General features: G+C 39.0%; 1 protein-coding gene across 5 annotated transcripts in view; it reads right to left on the reverse strand.

The window, feature by feature from the left end:
* Nucleotides 1-25,172, reverse strand: part of ints13 (integrator complex subunit 13) — a 71,087-nt gene that overhangs the window by 25,941 nt on the left and 19,974 nt on the right. For 3 of the 5 annotated variants that reach the window (XM_072241005.1, XM_072241003.1, XM_072241007.1), the window contains 8 exons: nucleotides 24,966-25,094; nucleotides 21,829-21,913; nucleotides 15,704-15,730; nucleotides 14,971-14,994; nucleotides 11,796-11,885; nucleotides 7,618-7,707; nucleotides 1,500-1,678; nucleotides 579-749 (listed from right to left, as the gene is read on the reverse strand). In XM_072241005.1, coding sequence (XP_072097106.1) covers nucleotides 579-749; nucleotides 1,500-1,678; nucleotides 7,618-7,707; nucleotides 11,796-11,885; nucleotides 14,971-14,994; nucleotides 15,704-15,730; nucleotides 21,829-21,913; nucleotides 24,966-25,094 — 795 coding nt within the window. The remainder of the gene's footprint in view (nucleotides 1-578; nucleotides 750-1,499; nucleotides 1,679-7,617; nucleotides 7,708-11,795; nucleotides 11,886-14,970; nucleotides 14,995-15,703; nucleotides 15,731-21,828; nucleotides 21,914-24,965; nucleotides 25,095-25,172) is intronic. The other 2 variants (XM_072241004.1, XM_072241006.1) reach the window with 2 other exon arrangements.

A 25,172-nucleotide genomic window follows, 5' to 3' on the forward strand; every position in this document is an offset into this window, starting at 1 on the left:
AATGGCTTTAATTTCAACAGAATGAAGATGGTCTAACGATATTATAGTGCACATTAGAACTACCATTGAAAGATCAATAGATGTACATTTTTTTCTTTTTTAGGTTTGGGTTTTGTGGTTTGGGTGTGTGGCGCGTGGCCAAGTGGTTAAGGCGGCGGTCTAGTGATCTGAAGGTCGCTAGTTCGAGCCTCAGCTGAGGCAGCGTGTTGTGCCCTTGAGCAAGGCACTTAACCACACATTGCACTGCGACAACAACGGTGCCATGCTGTATGGGTCCTAGTGCCCTTCCCTTGGACGAGATTGGTGGTGTGGAGAGGGGAGACTTGCAGCATGGGAAGCTGCCGGTCTTCCATACAACCTTGCCCGGGCCTCAGTCATCATCGAAAATCAATGGGACAGCCGAAGAGAGAGAGAGGGGTTTGGGTTATACAGTAACTAAAAGTATAAAGATAGAGCTGCTTCCAAACTTTGTCACTTGTAAACAAAGCAAGCAATTACTGAAGAGAAAGCTTATGCATGCACCCACAACTTGCATAGGATACTGTTACAAAATAAACATCACATGAAATTTATCTTACAGCTTGCATGTTGAAGATAGTAGTTTGAGATATAATCATCGGCCAATACCGAGTATGTCTCTCTAGTTGGGACTTAGCTTTCTCTAACGGCACTTCTATATTCCCATCCAGCATGTAACGTGTTTCATGTACAGGAGCTAATCTGTTTTCCCTCATGAACTCTCCAAAGTCCTAGCAAAAAATAGGAAAAATATGTGAACCCAGACAACTGTTTGTGCTATAGGTCCCAGTAACTCATTACAGAAACACTTGTTAATCTTATAATGTCAATCTAAGATTCTAAAAACATTAAAAACTTGCATTAATGGGAATATAGATGTTAAATAACATTAAGTTCTATATGCAAACAAAATGCATGAGCCAGAAAGGATTGTCCAACCAATCCCTTTAACTGAATGACTAGATTATCTGTAGCTAACCAAAGCAAATTTGATAGTTTTGAAAGGGGGAAATTGTCAACTTCCTAGTCTCCATTCTTACTCATTCACATAGATCACAAACAGTTTAAATTATTTTACTTTAAAGCTTCAGGTAAATATCAGGCTCCGCGTATAAACAAAAGTCTAAAACATTAAACCAAATGAAGTGAATGTAAGTATTTTCATTTATATTCCCATTAATATAATTTTCAAATATTGCTGATTATAGCATTTTCAGAAAGCTCGTTACAGGATTCAATTCTTAGCATGAGTTGGACAACAGCACAGCTTGTTTACAAGAAATAGGTAACATTTTTAAAAGTTTCAAAGGCTCTTTGAAAATAGCACATATAGTGAAAGAATGGATACAAGTTTGTCTAAGTATCGATTTTTCAATGCACATTGCTGTATCAGCTTTCACACATGCAACCCACAAAGTTACCATCATTTGACAAAAGGTCCCAAAAGCAAATCATAAATATATTTTTGCAACATGACTAACCGTAATCCTGTAATCAGTAACCCTTCCTCCACACCCTTCACTAATTGACGGGGGGTCCTCCAGAATAGAACGGACACTGCTTAAGACATGCAGGAAAATCTCACCACCATGGCTGCAAAGCATATGACTGATCACTTTGGAACCTGACTTTCGAGGTTGCTCCAACAATACTGATCGACCTGACATAAAAAGAGACAAACATGAATGTCAGCTTCCCATACTACTACAGCGCAACTGTGACAAGATTTCAAAAATACTTAGTTTGTTGTTACATGCTTTGGACACTTTGAAAGGTCAATAGAAATACATATAGCAAACTAGAAGCAGTACAATAAAATTAAAGTTTACTTAGCAAGCAAAACATGATGTGAATAGCATGTGTATGCAGCTGAAGCTGTAATAAAACTGCTTCAAACATAGCAGTACCATGTATATACAAGGCTAAAACCTGGCTGTAACCTCAGTTAACAACTTTCAACAGGTGGATTTAGCTGGTGTACTTACTGAGATTCTTTCTGATCTTACACTGAGGTTGCACTGTGCTGTGTGGAATGCCATGCAAACACACCATTTGCGTATAGTTCTAACTTTTTGTGTATGTAGATAATATATCACCATTTTTTCCCAGTTTACTAGCTTCTTCTTAATGTACAAATGGACAAGTCTATAACAAACGGAGCAAACATTTACATATACTCCAGAAGCAATAAAAATGAAGCCTGAGGAATAAATGTTAAAGTTCAATTAATTTCACTACTTAAATGATAAAGGAAGTTAAAAGCTGAAGCAATTTAAAATTAGAGGCATTTAAAAATATGTAATATATTTACACTGAACAAGTAACTTATTTAGTATTATTAACACTAGAATCTATTAGCCACAGTGATAAATAAATGTTATACAAAAATTAAACAAATTAGGTGCACATAATAATCGAATGGACAGTATACTAAGAAAGCAGAATTTTGGAAGTTTGGACAGCCTATTCTGGATACCGATAGTAGTGAAGAAACTGTAGTCAACAAATAGGACAGAGATACCAGCGGACACTTGTTATCTGAAAATGCATGTCCTTTTCCTAAATTAAATGTGAATAGATTCGATCCTTTAGTACCATAATAGTGGTAAACTGCCACGGCATATGAATGTCATGGAACCATTGAACAAATATAGACATTCCATTTGTTACAAAACTCACAAGTATCCCTGATTGTAACATGTAGTAAATTGGAATTAATTCTCCTCTTAGACCGGTGACATCCAAAATGTAAAGCTAAGTTCTTAGCTTTGGGGCACAATTCTGCTATTGTTTAACCCTGATCAAGGAAATAATCTCAAAATATAGCCAAGTCATCCAGGAGTGAAATCAGAAATAAAAACAGAAAATACTAGAAATAATCTGCAAGTTAGACTATAAAATTGGCAATGACACAACTATTGCCGGCAGAAACTCAGATTGTGATGGGGGGGCGCGGGGAGAGGTATAGGAGGGAGTTAGAACAGCTAGTTTAGTGGTATCGCAACAATAATTTTGCACTCAATACCAGTAAGACGAAGGAACTAATTGTGGAAGTTGAGGGAACACACACCAGTCCTCATCGAGGCATCAGCACTGGAGGGTGAGCAGTTTCAGTTTCAAGTTGAGGAGATTTTAATATGTCACTAAAGACTAGCAAACTTCTACAGATATATTGTGGAGATCATTCTAACTGGTTGCAACACCATCTGGATGGAGGCCCCACTGCACAGGATTGGAAAAAGCTGCAGAATGTTGCAAACTCAGCCAGCTCCATCATGCGCACTAACCTCCCCAGCATCAAGCCGATGTCCCAAAAAGGAGGCATCCATCATTGAGGACCTCCGTCACCCCTCTTCTCATTGTTACCATCAGGGTGGAAGTACAGGAGCCTAAAGGCACACACTCAACATTTTAGGAACAACTATTTCCCCTTCACCATAAGATTTGTAAAGGGATAATAAACCGACCCATAAACACTACTTCACTATATTTTATATGTACATTTCTTACTGTAATTTATAGTTTTTTTAATGGATTGCACTGTACTGCTGCTGCAAAACAACAAATTTCAAACATATGTTAGTGATATTAAATGCCATTCTGACCTGTGAGAAAAGAAACAGTTAAGCTGTCAGAGCGAAGACCCTTGTCAGAACTGAGAAGAGACAAAAGAAACTTAGGTGGTGGTGGGGGGGGGGGGGGGAGAGATCAAATATCACAGATGGTAAAACTGTGGTGACCAGAGGAATAAACTGTAAACAAAATTACTTGGTCACTGAATGAATGGGATCAGTTATAGTAGGAAAACATAGACAAAAGAATCTGGGAGTTACAAAAGGCAGGAAGACATTCTAGTAGATCAGACTGAGAATGTCCTACACTGCCAGAAGTAAAAGAGGAAACAAAATAACACACAATCTGAGTTAATACCACTGACAGATGACTGATACAGACAGAAATCAAGTTATCTGGAGTTGTAGAATTCAGAACCATATCCAGAACACAAATGCTCAAACAGAAGATGATGTGCTATTCCTCCAGCTTGCACTGTGCCTTACTGTAACGTACAGGAGACCACAGAAGGATAGGTTAGAGTAGGAGTGGAATTGATTTTCATAGTAGGACTCCTTTTTACAGCTTACTTTGGGATGGAGGCCATTAGGTCAAACCTCTCAAGATCTATCCTGAGCCCAACAAGTTGATACAATTACAAAGAAAGCACATCAGTAGCTATATTTCATTAGGAATTTGAGGAGATTTGTATGTTTTCAAATTACTACAGATGTACCAAGGAGAGAATGGGATGGAGAATTAAAGTGGCAGGCAAATGGAAACTCAGGGTCATCCCATGGACTGATCGCCAGTACATTGCAATATGAACACTGAGTGCAATACGCTGCACTGGAAGAAGTGCAAGTGAATCACTGCTCCAGCTGGAAAGACTGAGTTGCAAGATGGTGAGGGAAAAGGTAAAAGGACAAGAGTCACATCATCCACAGGTGCAAGGGAAGTGGGAGGGAGAGAGGGAGGTAAGGACGTAAGAGTGAACCAGGGTGTGAAAGAAATGGCCCTTGCTAAACTCTGGATAGAGAGGTGCATCTGGTAGTAAAATCTCTTTGAAAGCAGCAGGAATTGTGAGAATGATCTGTTGATCACAGAGTTGGTAGAATGCAACGTGACGTCCATGGGATCTCTATCCTTCTTCTGACCTGGAGCAGGGAGGGTAAGAGCAGAGGTGCGAGAAATGGAAGAGATACAATCAAGAGCGCTGTTAACAATGGTAGAGGGGAAGCTACTGTTCAGGAAAGAAGACATTTCAGAGCCTCTAGCACTGTTAAAGTAAGGCTCAATACAAGCTCAAACTGCAGCACCTCATTTTCCATCTGGGTATACTGCAGACTCCTGAACTACTGTATATTTAATTCCATAAATTTAGCTAACTTGATTCCAGTCTATATCAGTCACCTACTGTATCTTTCGGGAGTGGAGAACATGCATCAGTCTGAAATGTTGGGCTTGCCCTCCTGCTTTGCATTTTGCAGCCCCTACATCCTTTTCTCTATGCACTCACTCATTAACTGCTCCAGCCTCCCAGACAACCTCAGCGCACTTACTGCCAAAACAGATCCACAGCAGACACCATCTCCCTGGACCTAATTTGTATTCATCACTAGAGCATCTGGATACAAAAGACACCTACAAACGAATTCTTCTTGGGTATCCAGCTGGGTACAGGTATCGATTTTGGTTAAAATCGATATCTGTACCCAGCTGGAAGCCCAAGAAGAGAGTTTATTCATCATATTCGCTGGGAAAGCACTAGATCCTTTTTCAAAGCCACCTACAGTACATCAGATTATTTACTGACTGCAACTCGACCTTCCATACCATAATTTCAAGTAAACTTATTTCTAAACACCTAGATCTAGAAGTTAGTACTTCCTTTTGCAACTGGATCCTTGACTTCATGACCAATAGACTGCAATCAGTATAGAGAGGCAGCAGAACCTCCACTACGATTATCCTCGACACTGGTGCCTCACAAGGTTCCCTCCTCAGTCCCCTACTTTACTCGCTATACACTAACTACTGCATGCCAGATTCTATTCTAACTCAATCTATGAATAAGCAGACAACACAGCAATGAGCTGAATCTCAAATAATGATGAGTCAGAGTACAGAAAGTTCAAGTTCAATTTTTTTTATCATTCAACTGTACACATGTACACTGCCAAACAAAGCAATGTTCCCCTGCACCTAAGATGGACAACAAATTACATATAATTCACATACATAACACAAAGTAATTTTACCACGAGGAAATTAAGGTGCATACATGATACAAGTTAAAAAGTAACCAGTACTAGCACTTCATACATGATGAGACCTAGGTGCTGGCAGGGAATTCAGTAGTCTTATTGTCTGGGGGAAGAAGCCATTTCCCCATCCTAACACTACGGGACCTCCTGCCTGATGGAAGGGGGTCAAAGAGATTGTTTGACAGATAGGAGGGATCATCAACAACACTAAGGACCCTGTGTATTCAGCGCTCCTAATAAACATCTCTAATGGGTGGAAGAGAGTCTCTGATCATCCTCTCAATCCTTTGAAGCATATTGTGGTCAGATGCCTTGCAATTCCCCCCTAGACAGTGATGCAGCTGTCAGAAGAGTCTCAATGGTGCTCCTGTAAAAATTGGTTCAAATGGGGTGGGGAAAAGCCTCACTCGCCTTAATCTCCTCAGGAAGTGGAGCTGATGCTGTGCTTTTTGACCAAAGTGGTGGTGTTGAGGGACCAGGTGAGATCCTCCATTATGTGCACTCCCAGAAACTTTGCACTCCTAACTCTCACCACGGAATAGCTGTGCATGTTTAGTGAGAAGTGGTCAACCTGCACCTCCCTAAAGTCCACAATTATCTTTGATCTTGTCCACATTGAGACTCAAATTGTTGGGCTCACACTATTCTACCACCACTTTATCTCCTCTCTGTATGCAGTCACGTCATTGTTGTTAATGAGGCCAACCACTGTTGTGTCATCAGGAAACTTGATGGTTCGGTTTGAACTGGATCTAGCAGTGCAGTTTTGTTTCAACAAGGTGAACAGCAGCAGGCGAGCATGCACCCTCGGGGAAAGCCAGTGCTCAGCGTGATGGAGCTAAAAATGCTTCTGCCAAAACAAACTCACTGTGGCTTTTCTGTCAAGAAGTCCGGGATCCAGTTACAGACAGAGGTGTTGAGACCTAACAAGGACAGTTTACCCCACCAGCTTCTGTGGGATGATCATATTAAGTGCCGAGCTGAACTCAATACAGCCTCCTGGAATATGAGGCACCATTTTCCAGATGGGACAGGACAGATTGGAGTGCAGAGGCTATGGTATTATCAGTGGACCAACTTGATCGATAAGAAAACTGGAAAGGATCCAACGTAATAGGAATATGGGAGTTAGTCCACACCTAACCCATAGCCCTCCATTACCCCTTCCATCTATTTACCTATCTAAATTTCTCCCAAGTGTTGAAATCAAACCTGCATCCACAACTTCCACAGGCAGCTGGTTCCACACTCTCACCACCCTCTGACTGAAAAAGGCTCCCCTTAAATATTTCAACTTTCACACTTAACCTATGATCTCTAGATCTGCTCTCACCCAACTTCAGTGGAAAAGGCCAACTTGCACTTATCCCATCTATACCCCTCATCATTTTGTACACCTCTATCAAATCTCCACTCATTCTCCTACGTCCAGGGATTAAAGTCCTAACCATTCAACCTTTCCCTATAACCCTGGCCCTAAAGTCCCAGGAGCATCCGTGTAAAATTTACTTTGCACTCTTTCAATCTTATTGATGTTTTCCCCATAGGTAGGTGACCAGAACTGCACGCAATACTCCAAATTGGGCCTTATACAACTTCAACATAACATCCCCTCCGCTGTACTCCCTACTTTGATTTAAGAAGGCCAATGTGCCAAAAGTTCTCTTTACGACATATACAGAAATATATTAAACCTACAAACAAACAAAGTAATGCCAAGATGCGTTGAAGCAAATATTACAAAAGGGCTTCAACTACTTAATATGGTAAAATTACCCACCATTTAGTAAAAAGTTTGTCAGGCACGAAGAGGGTCTACTGTTTACATCCACGGGTGATATTCTGTATGCTCCTGTGCAATAGTGCAATTCTGAAAGAAATACACATTACATTTCTTAACACAAAAATTGTTCAGAGCAATCTCTCAGAGCAAATCATTGCTGCATGGACATAACAGCTAAAGGTAAGAAACAGTAGCTACAGACCAAGTGATCTAAGTTACCTTCAGAAATTGCAGAACCTTAAAACTCGAAATAAAAACAACTTGGAAACTTATAAGGCAGTGTCTGTGGAAAAGGAAGAGAATTAATGGTTTAAAGAACATGTGCAGAGTATGCGACTGGAAACTAACTCTTTCACAGTCACTGTGGGTCACTATCAAGCAGATACTTCACAAGTGGTACTGCCACACGTCAGAGGATATGCTGAAGAGTAGGTGACATCCGTAAGGGTTCATTAAAAATGCAAATTTGCTCAAGGATTCATGAGATTTGAAGCAATAAACAGAGGGAAATGGAATAGAAGTGTGAGTGTAGCTGAAACTTGTTTATGAAGACTGATATGACAAAGCACCCTTGGAACTTCCAAAATTCTCTAGATTTTGGCACAAAGTCCCAGTGACTTAGGGAAAGAAAGACAGGAAATTACAAGCCAATATCTAACACCTGCCATTGGGAAATTGTTGAACTCTATTAGGCAGTAGTATCAGGACTGTTGAAAAATTGTAATTCAATCAAGGGACTCCTGGTTTGCATTTACTAGAATTCTCCAAGAATATCATAAGCAGGTGAGGAAAACAGGAATCATTAGATTCAGTATCTGGATTTCTAAAAGGCATTGGACAAAGTGTCTCATAGAATGAATGTTAATGCACAAGCTAAGAGGTCAAGGCATTGGTACCCAATAAAGTGGCCAATGAGTCTATGTTTGTGTCTTCTCTTACTGTAGCCCAGCTACTTCAAGGTCCAACATGTAGGGCATTCAAAGATGCTCTTCTGTATACCACTGTTATAACGCTTGGTTACTTAAGCTGCTGTCACCTTCCACTCAGCTTGAACTAATCTAACCTTTCTCCTCTGACCTCTCTCATTAAGAAGGCATTTTTGTCCACAGAACTGCTGCTCACTGGATTTTTCTTTTGTTTCTTGCACCATTCTCTGTAAACTCTAAGAGACTGATGTGCCTGAAAACTCCAACAAAACAGCAGATTCGGAGATATTCAAACCACCCTGTCTGGCACCAGCAATCATTCCATGGTCAAAGTCACACTTCTTTCCCATTCTGATGTTTGGTCTGATCAATAACTGAAATTCTTGACCATAAAGGAATGCGTTTATACATTGAGTTGCTACCATGATTGGTTGATTAGATATTTGCATTAACGAGGTGTACATGTGTACCTAATAAAGTGACCGAGTGTATTAAAGGTGTTCTCCGCTTTTCAATCAGCAATCACCTCTGATCTGAGCCAACATTTATGTGCCGGGCGGCACCTAATTAATTAGCATGTTTATTTTGGCTTTTTTCTTAAAGATGTGCTGTGTGCCTCCCGGCTACCACTGTACCTCTGCATGCTTCGTGGATCAGTATTGGTTCGCTGCCCGGAGGGTGGGGGCCACTGCACCACTCCAATCTGTGACGACTCAGCCTAACACACCATTATCAGTGTGCTCGCTGTCTTCCTGATTCCAGTAAGTGATACTACACTGTACATACATTATTTTTACTTTATATCGGCTGTGTATTTTTACGTGTTATTTGGTATGATTTGGCAGCTTCATAGCTTAAAGGTTACTGGAGAGCGCTTGCGCCGTGTTTTTCCTGACGGCACTTGCGCCGTTTCTGCCAAGAGCACTTGCGTGAGATTTTCGCTACGGGAACAGTGCAAGCAATCGTTGTAGAGAAGTATTTCTAATTTATATAGGCTGTGTATTTATCATATCATTCCTGCTTTTACTATATGTTACTGTTATTTTAGGTTTTATGTATTATTTGGCATGATTTGGTAGGTTATTTTTGGGTCTGCGAATGCTCACAAATTTTTCCCATATAGATAAATGGTAATCGCTTCTTCGCTTTACGACATTCCGGCTTACGAACCCTTTCCTAGGAACGCTCTACTACCTTCGGATGGCGGGGAAACCTGTACCATGGATAGAGGACTGATTAACTGACAGAAATATACTTGGATATGCAAGCTATGAAGAGGATTGAAATTACCTGAAAACAGATACAGACATGTTAAACAAGTGGTATGTAAATAAGAGACAAACTTTGGAAGTTGGAAAAAAAATATAGGGAAAGGTAAGATTATCAACTTCAATCAGAAAAATGGAAAAGTATTGAAATAGAGAGAGACTTAAATGCTAATGTTGAGTGCTCTCCTGCACAAACAGGAAGTTGCTATACAGATACAGGAAGCAGTTAGTACAGCTGGTGGAATATTTGCCTTTATTGCACAGAAGTTATTTAGGAGCAAGTTACTCTTGCTATATTTGTACAGAGTTTTGGGTGATCATATTTGATCTCCTTATTTAAGGACAATGTAGCTGAATTAGACTCTTGGAAAACTACCTTCCCAGTTACTTCCCCTCAAGGAAGAATTCAGAACTAGGAAGCAGTTTCAGAGTAAGGAGCTACCCTATCAAGATACAGATAAGGAGGAATTTCTTCTGAAAGAGCTATGAAAGCTGTGAAGATTAAGATAATTGAATTAAAACTGAAAATAAGCAGATTTTTGAACAGAGAAGTCAAAGGATGTGGGGAAATTAGGCAGAAAAGTATACCCGAGTTCAAAACTTGATCAGCCATGATCTTCTTGAACGGCAGAGCGGAAAGGCCTTGCAGCTATTCTTGTTCCTATTTCTAATGTTCTTCTATGACAAACTAATAAGAAAACTGTTTAGAGAGATACACTATCAGATTTAAAAGAATTACAACTATAATGACAAAACTATTCTCTGTACTGGATTCAGGTACCAAGAATCAGACATTTGCTGCTGACCCCTCTATGCCTTTTCTGTAATATCTTCAACAGCATTAGGTTTTCCAGTATCTTACTAGGGACCTTACCTCAACCCACAGCATATTGAGGTATGAATCAATAAACTGAGGTGCAGTTTTTAGCTTTTCCTCATTCCATCTCTAAATACCTATTGATAACTCTTCACTGATCTGTTTCAAGGTGCTCTCCCACAATACTGTGATACTATTAGCTTCCAACTACAGTAGCCAAAAGCACAGAACTGAGAACTCACTGCAGCCACACTTATCACTAATTGTTCTTCCTGCCCAAACTGCTGTCTCTTCTCCCAATGGACGCATTGCACAAATGAAAACTGAGCAATCTATAGCAAGGCCCCCACAGGCATTATGCCCAGGAGGATATTAACTCAGACTAGTCTCCTCTCAACACCTGCTGAAGCCAGAGGGGATGAATAGAGATTTGGGGGAGAAATATTATACAAACGTATTAGTAAGTTTTATCTTTATTCTCAAAGCTTATTAACTTGCACTGCCAATACCACAGAGACATTAAACTGAAGTGATAAACACTCCAGAAATTCCATCTTTGTATTTGCTCATTATCTCAGGTAGCAACTTGGATGGCATGGCCACGTTGGGCTGAAAGCACTATTCTGCACTACATACTCTATGATTATAGCAATATCACCATGCAGCTGTGTTCCATGCAAACCAGAGGCTTGAGACACAGAAGCTAAACAACAAATCAAACTCCATGAAACTAGATATTCCCACACGTTGTTTTATCTTCTCTCATGTGAGGCAGACTCAGTTCACAATCTGGTTAAAGGATGGGAAAACAATGATTAGTTCTTCCTCGGCTTTACACATCACCTAGTGTCACGTTATGTACATACAATCAATGTATACAACAGTTGCTTGTACGTGTGTTTTTATAGGGTTGCTTTTATATTTATTGTGGTTTTTTCTTGTTTTTTTTTTAAGTGTTCTTTATGCTTATCGTGATCTTTTATGCATTCAGCAGATCTGCAGTAACAATCATTTCATTCTCCTTTACACCCATGTACTGAAGAATGACAATAAACAACCTGGAATCTTAAAAAAATTTAAATGGCAATGTAAATGTTTTGAAATATTTTTCTGATAAAATGTTAGGTAATACCTTTTCCAGCTGGTATAAATTTTCATACCTACCAATGTTATTGGTTCGTGGAGTGCACCACTTTAACGTCACAGTTTCTTTGACGCTGCCATCTCTATTGCTATTAGATAAATGTGGATCAACTGCAACAGAAAATAAAAATTTGTATGAACAAGGAAATTTCAAAAGATTTAGAGCAAATTAAAACTCCATCTTAATGCTCCAGAAGAGATGAAGTATCAAAAAGTAGGAAAAAGCAGATCCTAAAAACTTGAAGTTCATTATTTGCACAGATTATTTTCATTAAAATTCAATACAAACCAAATTAAATATTTTAATACAATCAAACCAGATTTCAGACATGGCTTAAATAAAATGCCTTGCTGTATAATAACCATAGCACAATCCAGAGAAAGGTAAATACATTCCACACACTTGGATTCAAGTCCAATCAACATCCCTATGCTTAAGGAATAGGAGGAATGGTTGAAGGGAACATACCCAGATTTTCATCCCATATTAATACTTGGCACTCCATCTAAGAAGCCTGAGAAGAGTAGATCAAACCTAGCCATGACTTCAGGAGTGAGAAGAGTACTAACTATTCCTTTCTATCGATAGCAAGCAAATAGTAAGCAATAGTGTTTTGCATTTCTGACACAATTTAGCCCAAGTATTAGCCTGAGCATCCAACTACAATTGTGCCTTTATAGAATACAACAGTTTAAAACATGTGTAATTTATCTTCATTTAAACTTATGCAATTTATGCTTGTCATATTTGTAACATACCGTGCTCTGTTACAAAAGGTTAATTATGCCCATAGCAATAAACTTCAACTTGAATTCACCCTGTAGACAACCAAAAATAGATGACCATTCCAGTGGTGGCAGATTCATTTAACAGTCAAGCATCATCATGTACAGTTGAAGTCGGAAGTTTACATACACCTTAGCCACATACACTTAAACTCAGTTTTTCACAATTCCTGACATTTAATCCTAGAAAACATTCCGTCTTAGGTCAGTTAGGATCACCACTTTATTTTAAGAACGTGAAATGTCAGAATAATAGTAGAGAGAATGATTTATTTCAGCTTTTATTTCTTTCATCACTTTCCCAGTGGGTCAGAGGTTTACATACACTTTGTTAGTATTTGGTAGCATTGCCTTTAAATTGTTTAACTTGGGTCAAATGTTTTGGGTGGCCTTCCACAAGCTTCTCACAGTAAGTTGCTGGAATTTTGTTCCATTCCTCCAGACAGAACTGGTGTAACTGAGTCAGGCTTGTAGGCCTCCTTGCTCGCACACACTTCTGCCCATAAATTTTCTATCGGATGGAGGTCAGAAAATGATGTCAAGTCTGGTTCATCCTTGGGAGCAATTTCCAAATGCATGAAGGTACCACGTTCACCTGTACAAACAACGGTACGCTAGAATAAACACCATGGGACCACGCAGCCGTCATACCGCTCAGGAAGGAGACGCATTCTGTCTCCTAGAGTTGTATGTACTTTGACGCAAAAAAGTGCAAATCAATCCCAGAACAACAGCAAAGGACCTTGTGAAGATGCTGGAGGAAACAGGTAGACAAGTATCTATGTCCACAGTAAAACAAGTCCTGTATCCACATAACCTGAAAGGCTGCTCAGCAAGGAAGAAGCCACTGCTCCAAAACCACCATAAAAAAAAACAGACTACAGTTTGCAAGTGCACATGGGGACAAAGATCATACTTTTTGGAGAAATGTCCTCTGGTCTGAAGAAACAAAATTGAACTGTTTGGCCATAATGACCATCGTTATGTTTGGAGGAAAAAGGGTGAGGCTTGCAAGCCGAAGAACACCATCCCAACCGTGAAGCACGAGGGTGGCAGCATCATGTTGTGGGGGTGCTTTGCTGCAGGAGGGACTGGTGCACTTCACAAAACAGATGGCATCATGAGGAAGGAAAATGATGTGGATATATTGAAGCAACATCTCAAGACATCAGCCAGGAAGTTAAAGCTCGGTCGCAAATGGGTCTTCCAAATGGACAATGACCCCTAGCATACCTCCAAAGTTGTGGCAAAATTGCTTAAGGACAACAAAGCCAAGGTAATGGAGTGGCCATCACAAAGCCCTGACCGCAATCCGATAGAAAATTTGTGGGCAGAACTGAAAAAGCATGTGCGAGCAAGGAGGCCTACAAACCTGACTCAGTTACACTAGTTCTGTCTGGAGGAATGGAACAAAATTCCAGCAACTTATTGTGAGAAGCTTGTGGAAGGCTACCCAAAACGTTTGACCCAAGTTAAACAATTTAAAGGCAATGCTACCAAATACTAACAAAGTGTATGTAAACTTCTGACCCACTGGGAAAGTGATGAAAGAAATAAAAGCTGAAGTAAATCACTCTCTATTATTCTGACACTTTACATTCTTAAAATAAAGTGGTGATCCTAACTGACCTAAGACAGGGAATGTTTTCTAGGATTAAATGTTAGGAATTGTGAAAAACTGAGTTTAAATGTATTTGGCTGAGGTGTATGTAAACTTCTGACTTCAACTGTAGATGCTTCTTTTCTGAAAGGGTTGCCTATTTAAACCCATTCTGCTATCCTTTCCACAAACTCTTTCCATTTTCAATTTTTTTCCTTACCCCACTTACACTATATAATGTGATGAATGTGGTACTAGAAATGCAAATCAACATCCTAACATACTGCGCATAAAGAAACCATTCCTACTCTCTCTGTTTCTTTTAATGTCTTCTAGTTAATACTGAACTAACCAAATTAAATAGATTTATTCCTGATTTAATTTATTAATATTCCTTCCAGTTATTTACTCCTGATTTTGTTTATTTCGATATCAACTCATTTTGCAGACAGCTATTAAATTCCTTCTTGGGCCTTAAAGCCCATTGTTTAAAAATCATCATCTCTTGATGAGGAGGCCCTCATTCTTGGTATCATCACTCAATATTTTGCTGCACTTCCTCCATGCCTTTGTTATCTCTTGTAAAGCAAGGTAACCAAGAAAAATTAAACAATAACAATTATTTAAGGCTTACTTTAACATAAATTTTGATTCACAAGCAATTGCATTGATGCACCAGCACTGATAAATAGCATTCATAGAAATCTGATGTCAAACTAGACTTCAATATCCTTTTCGGAAGAAATTCTAATCCTGTTAAATAAAAATCTAAATTTGTTAAATGAAACACTATGTTACACTACCAGTTACCTTTCTTTCCTTTGATGTGGTCACCTATAAATGTAAGAAGTGATATTAAGATTCTTTTCTAACATGAAGAGGAATTCAAGCAACAGAAATCCAAACTTATGCTCCAATTGTTTCAGTCAGACACTGGAACACCAAACTCAACTTAAACATGTGATAATAATATTTTCACACTAACAAACAATTTCTGTTATTCACGTGCCAAGTTATGAAAGGATTTTGTCATGTCAAAGTCATATTTCAATCTTATAAGATGACAATCCCTGAAATAACTTTCCACAATATCAAATATCTTGCCTAACTAGTTTATAAAATTTAACAAGTGCATATTCAATTAAATTTGAATACAAGTTATAGTTCTTAAATGGATAAACTTACTAGGTGCCATTTCTTAACTCATGAACACTGTTGAACACCCATGCCCCAACTTAAAAAAGAAATTAAAACAAAAGTACTTCAACACCAAAGTCAATAGAAGCCAGTAACATAAAAAAAATCAGGTAACCTGCTTTGGGCTCTGTGGATAATGTAAAAAAAATTGGTCTCTATGACAACCCCCTTCTCTTTTCATACAATGTCACAGAATCTTTTTCACAGTTTTAACATTTTCTAGCAGCCCTATCCAGTTGGTCTAGACGAGAGTGCTGCCGTAGAAGATGGGTATCCAATGTATATGCAACCAGAATTTAAAATCGTACAGTAAGTCATAATTCAAAGATAATAAAATTTCACATACACGATATTGGTGTCATGTTCTTCCCTTCTGCAAATAAAAACAAAATATTAGTATTAACAAAAATATAAACTTATACACTTTAAGTTGCTAATGACAGCACTGGTTACTGATCCTTTTCCTTTCAAAAAAATAATCATTTTCTGAAGCCACTGTACAAATTCCATTGAATTTATTACTGTATAATATCTTCCAATTACATAACCGTAGGATGTAAAAGGTGCTAATTTTCATAATGCAAAGCCCAGCTTTCATCAAAAGATCAAACCAAATTTTTCAGCACTCAGGCAAGCCAGACTTAATACAGGGGATTGCAAGACGAGTATCACTCTGGCTTTCTACAATTGAGAAAGGAATAGGCATGTGCAAGAAGGATGATATACATGTCCCATCAACCCAGCAAAAAAATACTGGTAGCATTAAAGATAAATTGTTACAAAACCATTACAGGGATCAAAGCAATTTTACACTGCAATGATCAACAACTGACTGTTTTACCACAATGATTTCTCTCTATCAAACAAGGTGAGAGTTTTGAGGTTCTTTGTAGATAGATTTCAAAGCTGTTTTTTGGTTCTGTTGTCCATGACATTCATTGGCTGCTCTTTCTTTACCTTAATTTTGCTACCACAAAATATATGAAATTAAATCGGTTCTTGGGTCACTGCCTAGAGCAGGCCATCCCCAAAAAAATGAGTGACTGTGCAAGAAGGGGACTAGTGAGGGAGGGCACCAAGAGACCTGTGACAACTCTGGAGAAGTTACAAGCTTCAGTGGCTGAGATGGGAGAGACTGCGCATACAGCAACTGTTGTCCGGTTGCTTCACCAGTCACAGCTTTATGGGAGAGTGGCAAAGAGAAAGCCACTGTTGAAAAAATAACTCACATGAAATCTTGGCTAGAGTTTGCCGGAAGGCATGTGGGAGACTCTGAAGTAAGCTGGAAGAAGGTTCTACGGTCTGCTGAAACAAAATTGAGTTTTTTGGCTATCAGACTAAATGCAATGTTTGGCGTAAGCTGAACATTGTACATCTTCAAAAACACACCATCTCTACCATGAAGCATGGTGGTGACTGCATCATGCTGTGGGGCTACTTCACTGCAGCAGGCCCTGGAAGGTTTGTGAAGGTACAGGGTAAAATGAATCCAGCAAAATATAGGGAAATCCTGGAAGAAAACCTGATGCAGTCTGCAAGAGAACTGCCACATGGGACAAGATTCGTTTTCCAAAAAGACAATAACCCCAAGCATAAAGCCAAGACTACACAGGAATGGCTTAAAAACGACAAAGTTAATGTCCTGGAGTGGCCAAGTGAGAGTCCAGACCTCAATCCAATTGAGAATTTGTGGCTGGACTTGAAAAGAGCTGTTCACTCACAATCCCCATGCAATCTGACAGAGCTTGAGCAGTTTTGTAAAGAAGAATGGGGGAAAAACTGTAGCATCCAGAGGTGCAAAGCTGATAGAGACCTATCCACAGAGACTCAAGATTGTAATTGCTGCCAAAGGTGCATCTACTAAATACTGACTTGAAGGGGTGAATACTTATGCAATCAATTATTTTGTGTTGTACACTTGTAATTAATTTAGATCATTTTGTAGAGATCTGTTTTCACTTTGACACAGAAGTGACTTTCTCTGTTGATCCGTGTCAAAACAGCCAAATTAAATCCACTGTGATTCAATGCTGTAAAACAATAAAACATGGAAACTTCCAAGGAGTTTGAAAACTTTTTATAGGCACTGTATCTAACCATCCAGTCTTCACCACTCTCAGGGTTGAGAATTCCAGAGAATCCCTCTAAGAAAAGAAATTTCATACACCTCAATTTTAAATAGTCATACCTTTATTTTGTAGTTATGTTCCCTTGTTTGTGATTCTTCATCTATTGAAAATATCTCAACATCTACCCCATCAAGCTTCATTAGGATATTTCATGCTTGAATGAGAAGACCCTATATCACTTACAGCCATCATTTGTTCCTCATCCAATCACAGCTCAAACTTTACTGTTTGCATCCTTTTCAACGGGGGAAGGGGAGGGAAAAGTGTGAACAATTGGAACATGTATACACAGATTTCTGCAACAGTTTTGAGAAGGTATCATTGAAATAGGTATAAAAATAAAATTAAAGCACAAGGGACTAGAGAGTAATATACAGATATAATAGTCTGTCATTCATGAAGGGTGGAGATTGCCTTTAGGGATATATAGAAGGCTAAATGGCTAGGTGAGGATGAAATATACAGGAAAGTGTAAAAATACAAGAGTATTTTAGAAATGGTGAAAGACTGAATGCTGAATGTGACCTTGTACACAAATCACTGAAAGATAAATTGAATGATTGGCTTTAGTTAGTGAGATTTATTGATATAAACAGAACAAAAGTCTATTGATTGAGTCCAGAATTGTGATGGTTACACGAAGGATTATTCATGATCATAATGATTGGGAGAGCAGGAGTGAGGGGATAAGGCCCACTAATTCATCTATTTTTCATTAATGTTTTTACAAATTACAGTGGCTACCGAATCACAAATGTGTAATTAAGGCAGGACAAGAAGAAATAAATCAGCTGCGATCTTATTACACAGTGGAGGAGACACCAGGGTTCCAACGGCCAACTCCTGCTCCTGTTTATGCTCTTATGTATGTTCTTGTATGAAGTGGTGAGAGGAGAAGGATATTTGGAACAAATGGTGGATTCAACAGAGCAACACAAAAGATTCTGGAAGAACTCAGTGAGTCAGGCAGCATCTATGGAGTGAAATGAGATAGTCCACATTTCAGGTCGACCGCCTTCATTCAGGTGAGTCCAGGTGACCTGGTACATCGACTGTCAATTTGCCCTCCATTGATGCGGACTGACCAGCTGAGTTGCTTCAGTATCTTCTGTATTGCTCCAGAATCTAGCACCTGCTGTCTCTTGTGTCACCAAGAAGTTAATTGAATTTGAATCGCTTTAAAATCAGTAATACTAATATATTGTGATAGTATGACCGTTGGCCAAGATCACAGCATCTTCAGTAACAAAGATCACATCTTTCAATTTTTACACATTCTATTTTGCACTTGATACTGCATTTACTTAAATAAATAAAATGTTTGCACTGTCTTTCATTCCATTTCTCTCAATTTGTTGCACCCAGATAAACGACATTCCTGATACAAACAGAAAAACCTCAATGTATTAATAATTCAGCAAAGTGTACACAATTCTCTAATAAGCAAGAAAACCGAAGGACATGATTCGAGACTTGTAAGGACTTTTTTGAGCTTGATCTTTTCCTCCTTCCCATCCTAACTTGACCCCATAGCACTACTCCTCCATCCCATCAGATATTTATCTGACGAAGGGTCTCGGCCTGAAACGTCGACTGCATCTCTTCCTACAGATGCTGCTTGGCCTGCTGCGTTCACCAGCAACTTTGATGTGTGTTGCAGATATTTATCTATATACTACTAAAACTCTCATGCTCTGTCTGTCTATTTGTCACCTCCAGTTAGTGCAAACGGTGCGTTACAGCGGCACTTTTTTTGGCTAAATCGAATTAAAATGCGCTAACTTACAGAATGCAGTAAAGTTCAGGATTATATATTCGTATAAATTTGCTCATTCGCCAAAATCAACAGGCTCCTTTTCACCCCAGAGCCGATCCACCGTCATGGAAATCGGGACGCGACAGCCTGACACATGCGCACGGCCAGCCTCAGCAGTGACACCCACCGGAGCAAAAGGGCAGGGCAGCTCTATTTCGAGGGTCACATTCTGCTAATCACCATCAGCATGTGCAGGATTGGGACAGATCAAACTGCCACCCATCAATAACAGATAATTAAATCTTATTGTAATGACGTACTTCAAGACACCCATAAAACCCTTTGCTGCAGTCAAAGGACAGCGGTGACTATATCACATCCATTTAGGAAAGCGCCAACCACATCATCAAGAGTAATCAGCATCCTTTGGTGTACTGCTTCATTTCTTCTATCCAGCATTAGGGTAAAAAAAAAGTTCAGCCTAATTATGCCGCATGGAAAGGGAAGGGGGACATTATGGTCAAGAGATGATGCCAAACGTTGTCGGGAAGCGGCAAGGAGGGGGAGAGAACAAGAATTGGATGAGGCCAGGGCGCACGACTCCAGGATCAGAGTCAGGACAAAAAAAGATGAGAGAAGAGACAGAGGAGGAGAGGCATGCATGTCTCCAGGATCAGAGACAAACAACAAACTGCAGAAGAGATGAAGAGACGGGGGATGAAAGGGCTGCATGTCTGCAGAATGACAAAAACAGGCACAGGAGGAGGAGAGAGGAAGAGACAAAGGAGATGAAAAATGCACGTCTCCAGGATCAGAGACAAAGAACAGCCAGCACAAGAAATGAAGAGACGGGGGATGAAAGGACTGCACATCTCCTGAATGACAGCGAGGCAAAAGGGTGGCAGATAAACCAGAAATGATGCCATCAAAAGTGTCCTTCGTTAAACGAGGAGGAGCTATATTTGCTTTGCTAGGCGTCATTCTTCTTTAATAAACTGAGGTTTTCTACTTCAGTTTTCAAAGCAAAGCGATACCAATAGCATTCAGGAAAATTTAACGTTCATTCTGGTCACATCAGACTGCACTACCCTTCCCTCAAAAGGGTGCCCCAACGGGTCACCTCATTGTCTAGTTATGTATAACATTGATTGTATATTCCCTTCAAAAGATGCTGCCTGGCCTACAAATCTCCTCTAGTATTTTGTGTACCATCTATCTCCTCCCAGCTTCTCATCTCACCCACCTTCCCCCTCACCTAGTTTCCCTATTACCTGCCAGGCTGTTTACCTTTCCTTCCTCCCACTTCCCATTCAGGCTTCTACCCTCTTCCCTTCCAATCCAGAAGGTGGTTCTTGGCCCAAAACATCAACTGTTTTATTTTCCTCCATAGATGCTGCCTGACCTGCTGAATTCCTCCAATATTTTGTGTGTTATTAATTCATTCTTGGGAGGTGGTCATTCTAAGCATTAAATTTATTCAAATACCACAGGGCATTACATTTTCCAGCCTTGGAGGAAGTTAGATGGATGGGAACAGTTATGATATAAGACTATAAGATATACTATAGGAGCAGAATTAGGCCATTCTGCCATTCCATCATGGCTAATTTATTATCCCCCTCAACCCCTTTCTCCTGCCTTTTCCCTAACTTTTGAAGCCCTTACTAATCAAGAACCTATCAACCTCTGCTTTAAATATACCCAATGACTTGACCTCCACAGTTGTCTGTGGCAATGAATTACCCAGGTTCACCACTCTCTAGCTAGAGTTGTTCTTCCTCATCTCTCTTCTAAAGGGATGTGTTTATATGCTCCTAGACTCCACCTCCTCTCCATGTCCACTCTATCTAGGCTCTTCAATATTCAGTAGGTTTCAATGAGACCCCCTCTTATTCTTCCATAATCCAGTAAGTACAGGCCCAGAGTCACCAAATGCTCCCCACAAGCCAACACTCTCATTCCCAGGATAACTCCTGTGAACCTCCTCTGGCCAGCACATCCTTTCTTGAATAAGAAGCCTAAAACTGCTCACAATACTCCAAGTTCAGTCTGACCAACGCTGTTGTTATTGGTTCAATTATCAAGATAAAATGCTGAGTATATTTTCCACTCCATAGGCTGCCTGATCCGACAACTAATTCCAAGATTCTCCTTTTTTATTCAGATTTCTTCCATCTGCAGTATTTTGCTTTTGCCCTGGTCATGAGGATTGGCTTTCTCTACCTTGAGCAGCTTGTTACAAGGCTGACCTGCCAAACTAAAAAAAAACTGCTTCAAGATGGCAGTGTTCACCACAGCCGGATACTCCAATGCTTACAAGGAGAAACATTTTAAAACCAAATGCAATGTCAAATCAGGAATGGTCAGGAAGATTCTCAGGGGTGATGGATGGTATTATTTAGAATAGTGACAACCACTGCAGATGAATTCAAGTTTATGGAGGATGGAAATAAAAAGACAAACAGAAGAGAGCAGGAACTCAGTCTAGCATTAGTAGAAAACCGTCTGCAAGCTGCTTTTAGGATCTGAAGAATGGACGCAAACTTTACGCTAGATTCTAACCAAACTGTGAATACCATGACTTACCACTTCTTAGCAGTTCAGTATGAGCATCTTTTTGATGGAGAAGTTCTACATCATAATTTGCAGAAGTATTTGCATGTTGTTCTTCCTTTAAATAAAGGACATGTAACATGTAAATTCAATATGGATTTGTTTGCAGCCAGTGAACAGGTATTACCATATGTATACACCCATGTGCTCAGCAGGGTAGTAGAATTACTATTTAACATCCTCTAGGCAACTGATATGGTCCGCTTTTGACCTTGTTAAAAATTTTGTTTTTAAGATCAAAAGAGAAGGTTTAAAAATCTTAAAACGTAACTATTATAGAACTGATTTCAGAGAAATTGCCACTGCCTGGTGAATTGCAGTGCATTGTGGTGAATACATTTAGAAGAATTTAATTCTATTAGGTGCAAGTGGTTACATTTTTCGTTCTTTTCTGAACATAAATTGGTATAGATCATACATTCCTCACCAAGATCACTAACCATCTGACATTTGAATACAATGGATTATCAAAAACAATGAAGTTCTAATTTCCCCAGTCTACTAGCCCTGCAACACATCAATAGGTCTGATCTAGCTTTTGTGCAAGTGGCAATACAGCTAATTAGGGTATAAAACTAATTTTCATAGACAGTAACAGGCCTTTTCATGATGTTTGTGCCAAACATGATGTCAGACTCAACTAACTCTCTTCTGCCTACACATGATCCATATCCCTCCATTTCCTGCGTATTCTAAACTCTTCTTAAACGTCACAATTTATCTGCTTCTACCACAACTCATTCCAGGCATCTACCACTATGTAAAAAAAAAACTTGCCCTGCATATTATGGCTAACATGAGAGGGCACAGTTTTAAGGTGCTTGGAAGTAGGTACAGAGGAGATGTCAGGGGTAAGTTTTTTTTTAAAACACAGAAGAGTGGTGAGTGTGTGGAATGGGCTGCAAGTGGCAGTGGTGGAGGCGGATACAATAGGGTCTTTTAAGAGACTCTTGGATAGGTACATGGAATTTAGAAAAAATAGATGGCTATTGGTAACCCTAAGTAATCTCTATAGTAAGGACATGTTCGGCACAGCTTTGTGGGCTGAAGGGCCTGTATTGTGCTGTAGGCTTCTATGTTTCTATGCTTTATATCTACAAACGTTCGTACTTAAAAAATTTTTCTCCTCTCACCATGTGCATGTCCTGTAGTATTTGACATTTCTACTTAGAGAAAAAGATTATCATCTAATTTTGTTCCTCTTAAAATGGATCTCAATCTCTTTTACTATAGTTTTATATTGGTGCAGGCATCATAGAAGAGTTATTGAAGAAGCCCATTTAACCCATCTAGCTCAATCTTCTAGAGCAAGCTAGAAATCACTCATTAAGGAAATCTTTTAAATGCCTCCAGAGATCATATCTCCTTTGCCTTAGTCAAAAGGATGTTCTGCATATTGTCACTTTCCATACATAGTCCCCGACATAGTTTGGAGTTTAAGTTTAACCTATATGTATTCATGTTTAGATCATGGCCAATTTTAACAGTGGTCCTAACTAACCCACCAAGTTGTCTGGTAAAGCTGATGTCTTTTCTAGCTTCCGTGAACGAAAATGCTATTAAGACACATTATTGAACTGCTGCATTCCCTGGCAGCAAAAGGTTCGATATAACTGAGTGATCTGAGCGTTACAAATATATAAATATGAGTAATGTTACATACAGGTCAGGCAAAGAGAACTATTTCCATCCTTAAAGGATTCGGTTGCAGAGACTTTATACAATTTAATAGCTTCCTGTTTGAATGTTAACCAATAATTAATGTCTAGGTGTCTAGGCATTCAAAACAAACTTACTTTTAAATTGTATTGATAGGTTCTGAAGTCAAATTCCTTTAATAGTCAAGAACCAACCAACTTACCTGACACTCGGAATTTGCCTTAGAATTTCTCTGTACCATACATAAGGACTTGCACTATCAGTGACTAAAATTGTACACAGTGCTCATTATGTATTCTTATCAGCACGATATATAATGTTCCAACAAGACTGCTGATCTGGCAGGATAGCAGAGCTTTATTAGTAATTTTATACACTGTATAAAACAAAGGTACTATCTGCTGTCAGTCTCGGGTCTCATGTACTTCTGTCATAATTAGTTCAGTATCAATCATGTAAGTGTGAAGATTCCTTATACTTATCTAGTCTGACTTTCCTCTACTGTAACTTTGCACACTTGCAAATTATGCCATTATCCTTCTGCAGCTGTTCAGCTCCCTTACCATCAGATCATTTAATATTATTTGCAAATGTGACACTTTATGTACCCAAAAACTATCAATTTACATATAAAACTATTTATCTCAATACTTTAATGTTAAGTTATGTCTTATATTTTCAGTAATGTTATATTTTAATGACAAAACAATAGTAATAAAATTATGTTTTCAGTTTCCCATTAACACCCTCAAAAACCAGTTACTTTGATTAGAATACAATGCCATCAGGAAAATTGACACTACATAAAAATAAGCAGGAGAATTTCGACTACTTGACCTAGTAAGACCCTTCCACATTAACTCAGAACTATGTTAACACATTGACCATCTTATTGTACACACAAAACTATGCAGAAGTTAATCTGAAGTGTGAAAACTCTTGACTAGAATGTTTTAATTATTTTGAAACATGTCTTTTAAGCAATTCCTTTTAAACAGCATATGGAAGGCAACCAACATTAAACAAATTGCAGAAGGTGCATTATCATTGCATGCCACACAAATACTATACAGGGTAGATACATAAAAACACAAAATGGAAAGAACGATACGGATGTAAGGGAACAGTTTTAGTGACAGTTTCATACACAGGGTCTTACAGTAATGTTTCTACAAGAACAACAAAAAGATGATTATATTGCACACCTTTGTGTGTTGCATGCAATATAACCTTTTGATCAGTGTCATGATCTAATGGTCTATTTTGAATCAAATTTACTAACCTGTTCACTGACATTGAATGTGGGCTAGCAAACAGAAATATGATGTGGAGAGAAAATAATTCGAAAATTACTTTGAAAAATGTTAAATTTTCACAAACTGAAAATAAATAAAAACAATTAGATGCTGTGGTCTACTTAAAATAAAACATATTTAAAGTATTAGACCCACCTTCATAGGGATGTTTGTAATAGTGGTGGAGGCAAGGTCAAAATGTTGTTGGACAAGTGTCATGAGCTTAGCAGGTAATTGCCTTCCGGCACGGACACTGTGCACTTCACTCGTTAGTACCAAGGAGACCTGTAGCAATCAAATTGGACACCAACCAATCACCACATTTGGAAGGCAAAGATCATGTAATATTCTAATACTGTTCAC

The sequence above is a fragment of the Mobula birostris genome, chromosome 23 (assembly GCF_030028105.1).
Source record: "Mobula birostris isolate sMobBir1 chromosome 23, sMobBir1.hap1, whole genome shotgun sequence".
NCBI lineage: Eukaryota > Metazoa > Chordata > Chondrichthyes > Myliobatiformes > Myliobatidae > Mobula > Mobula birostris.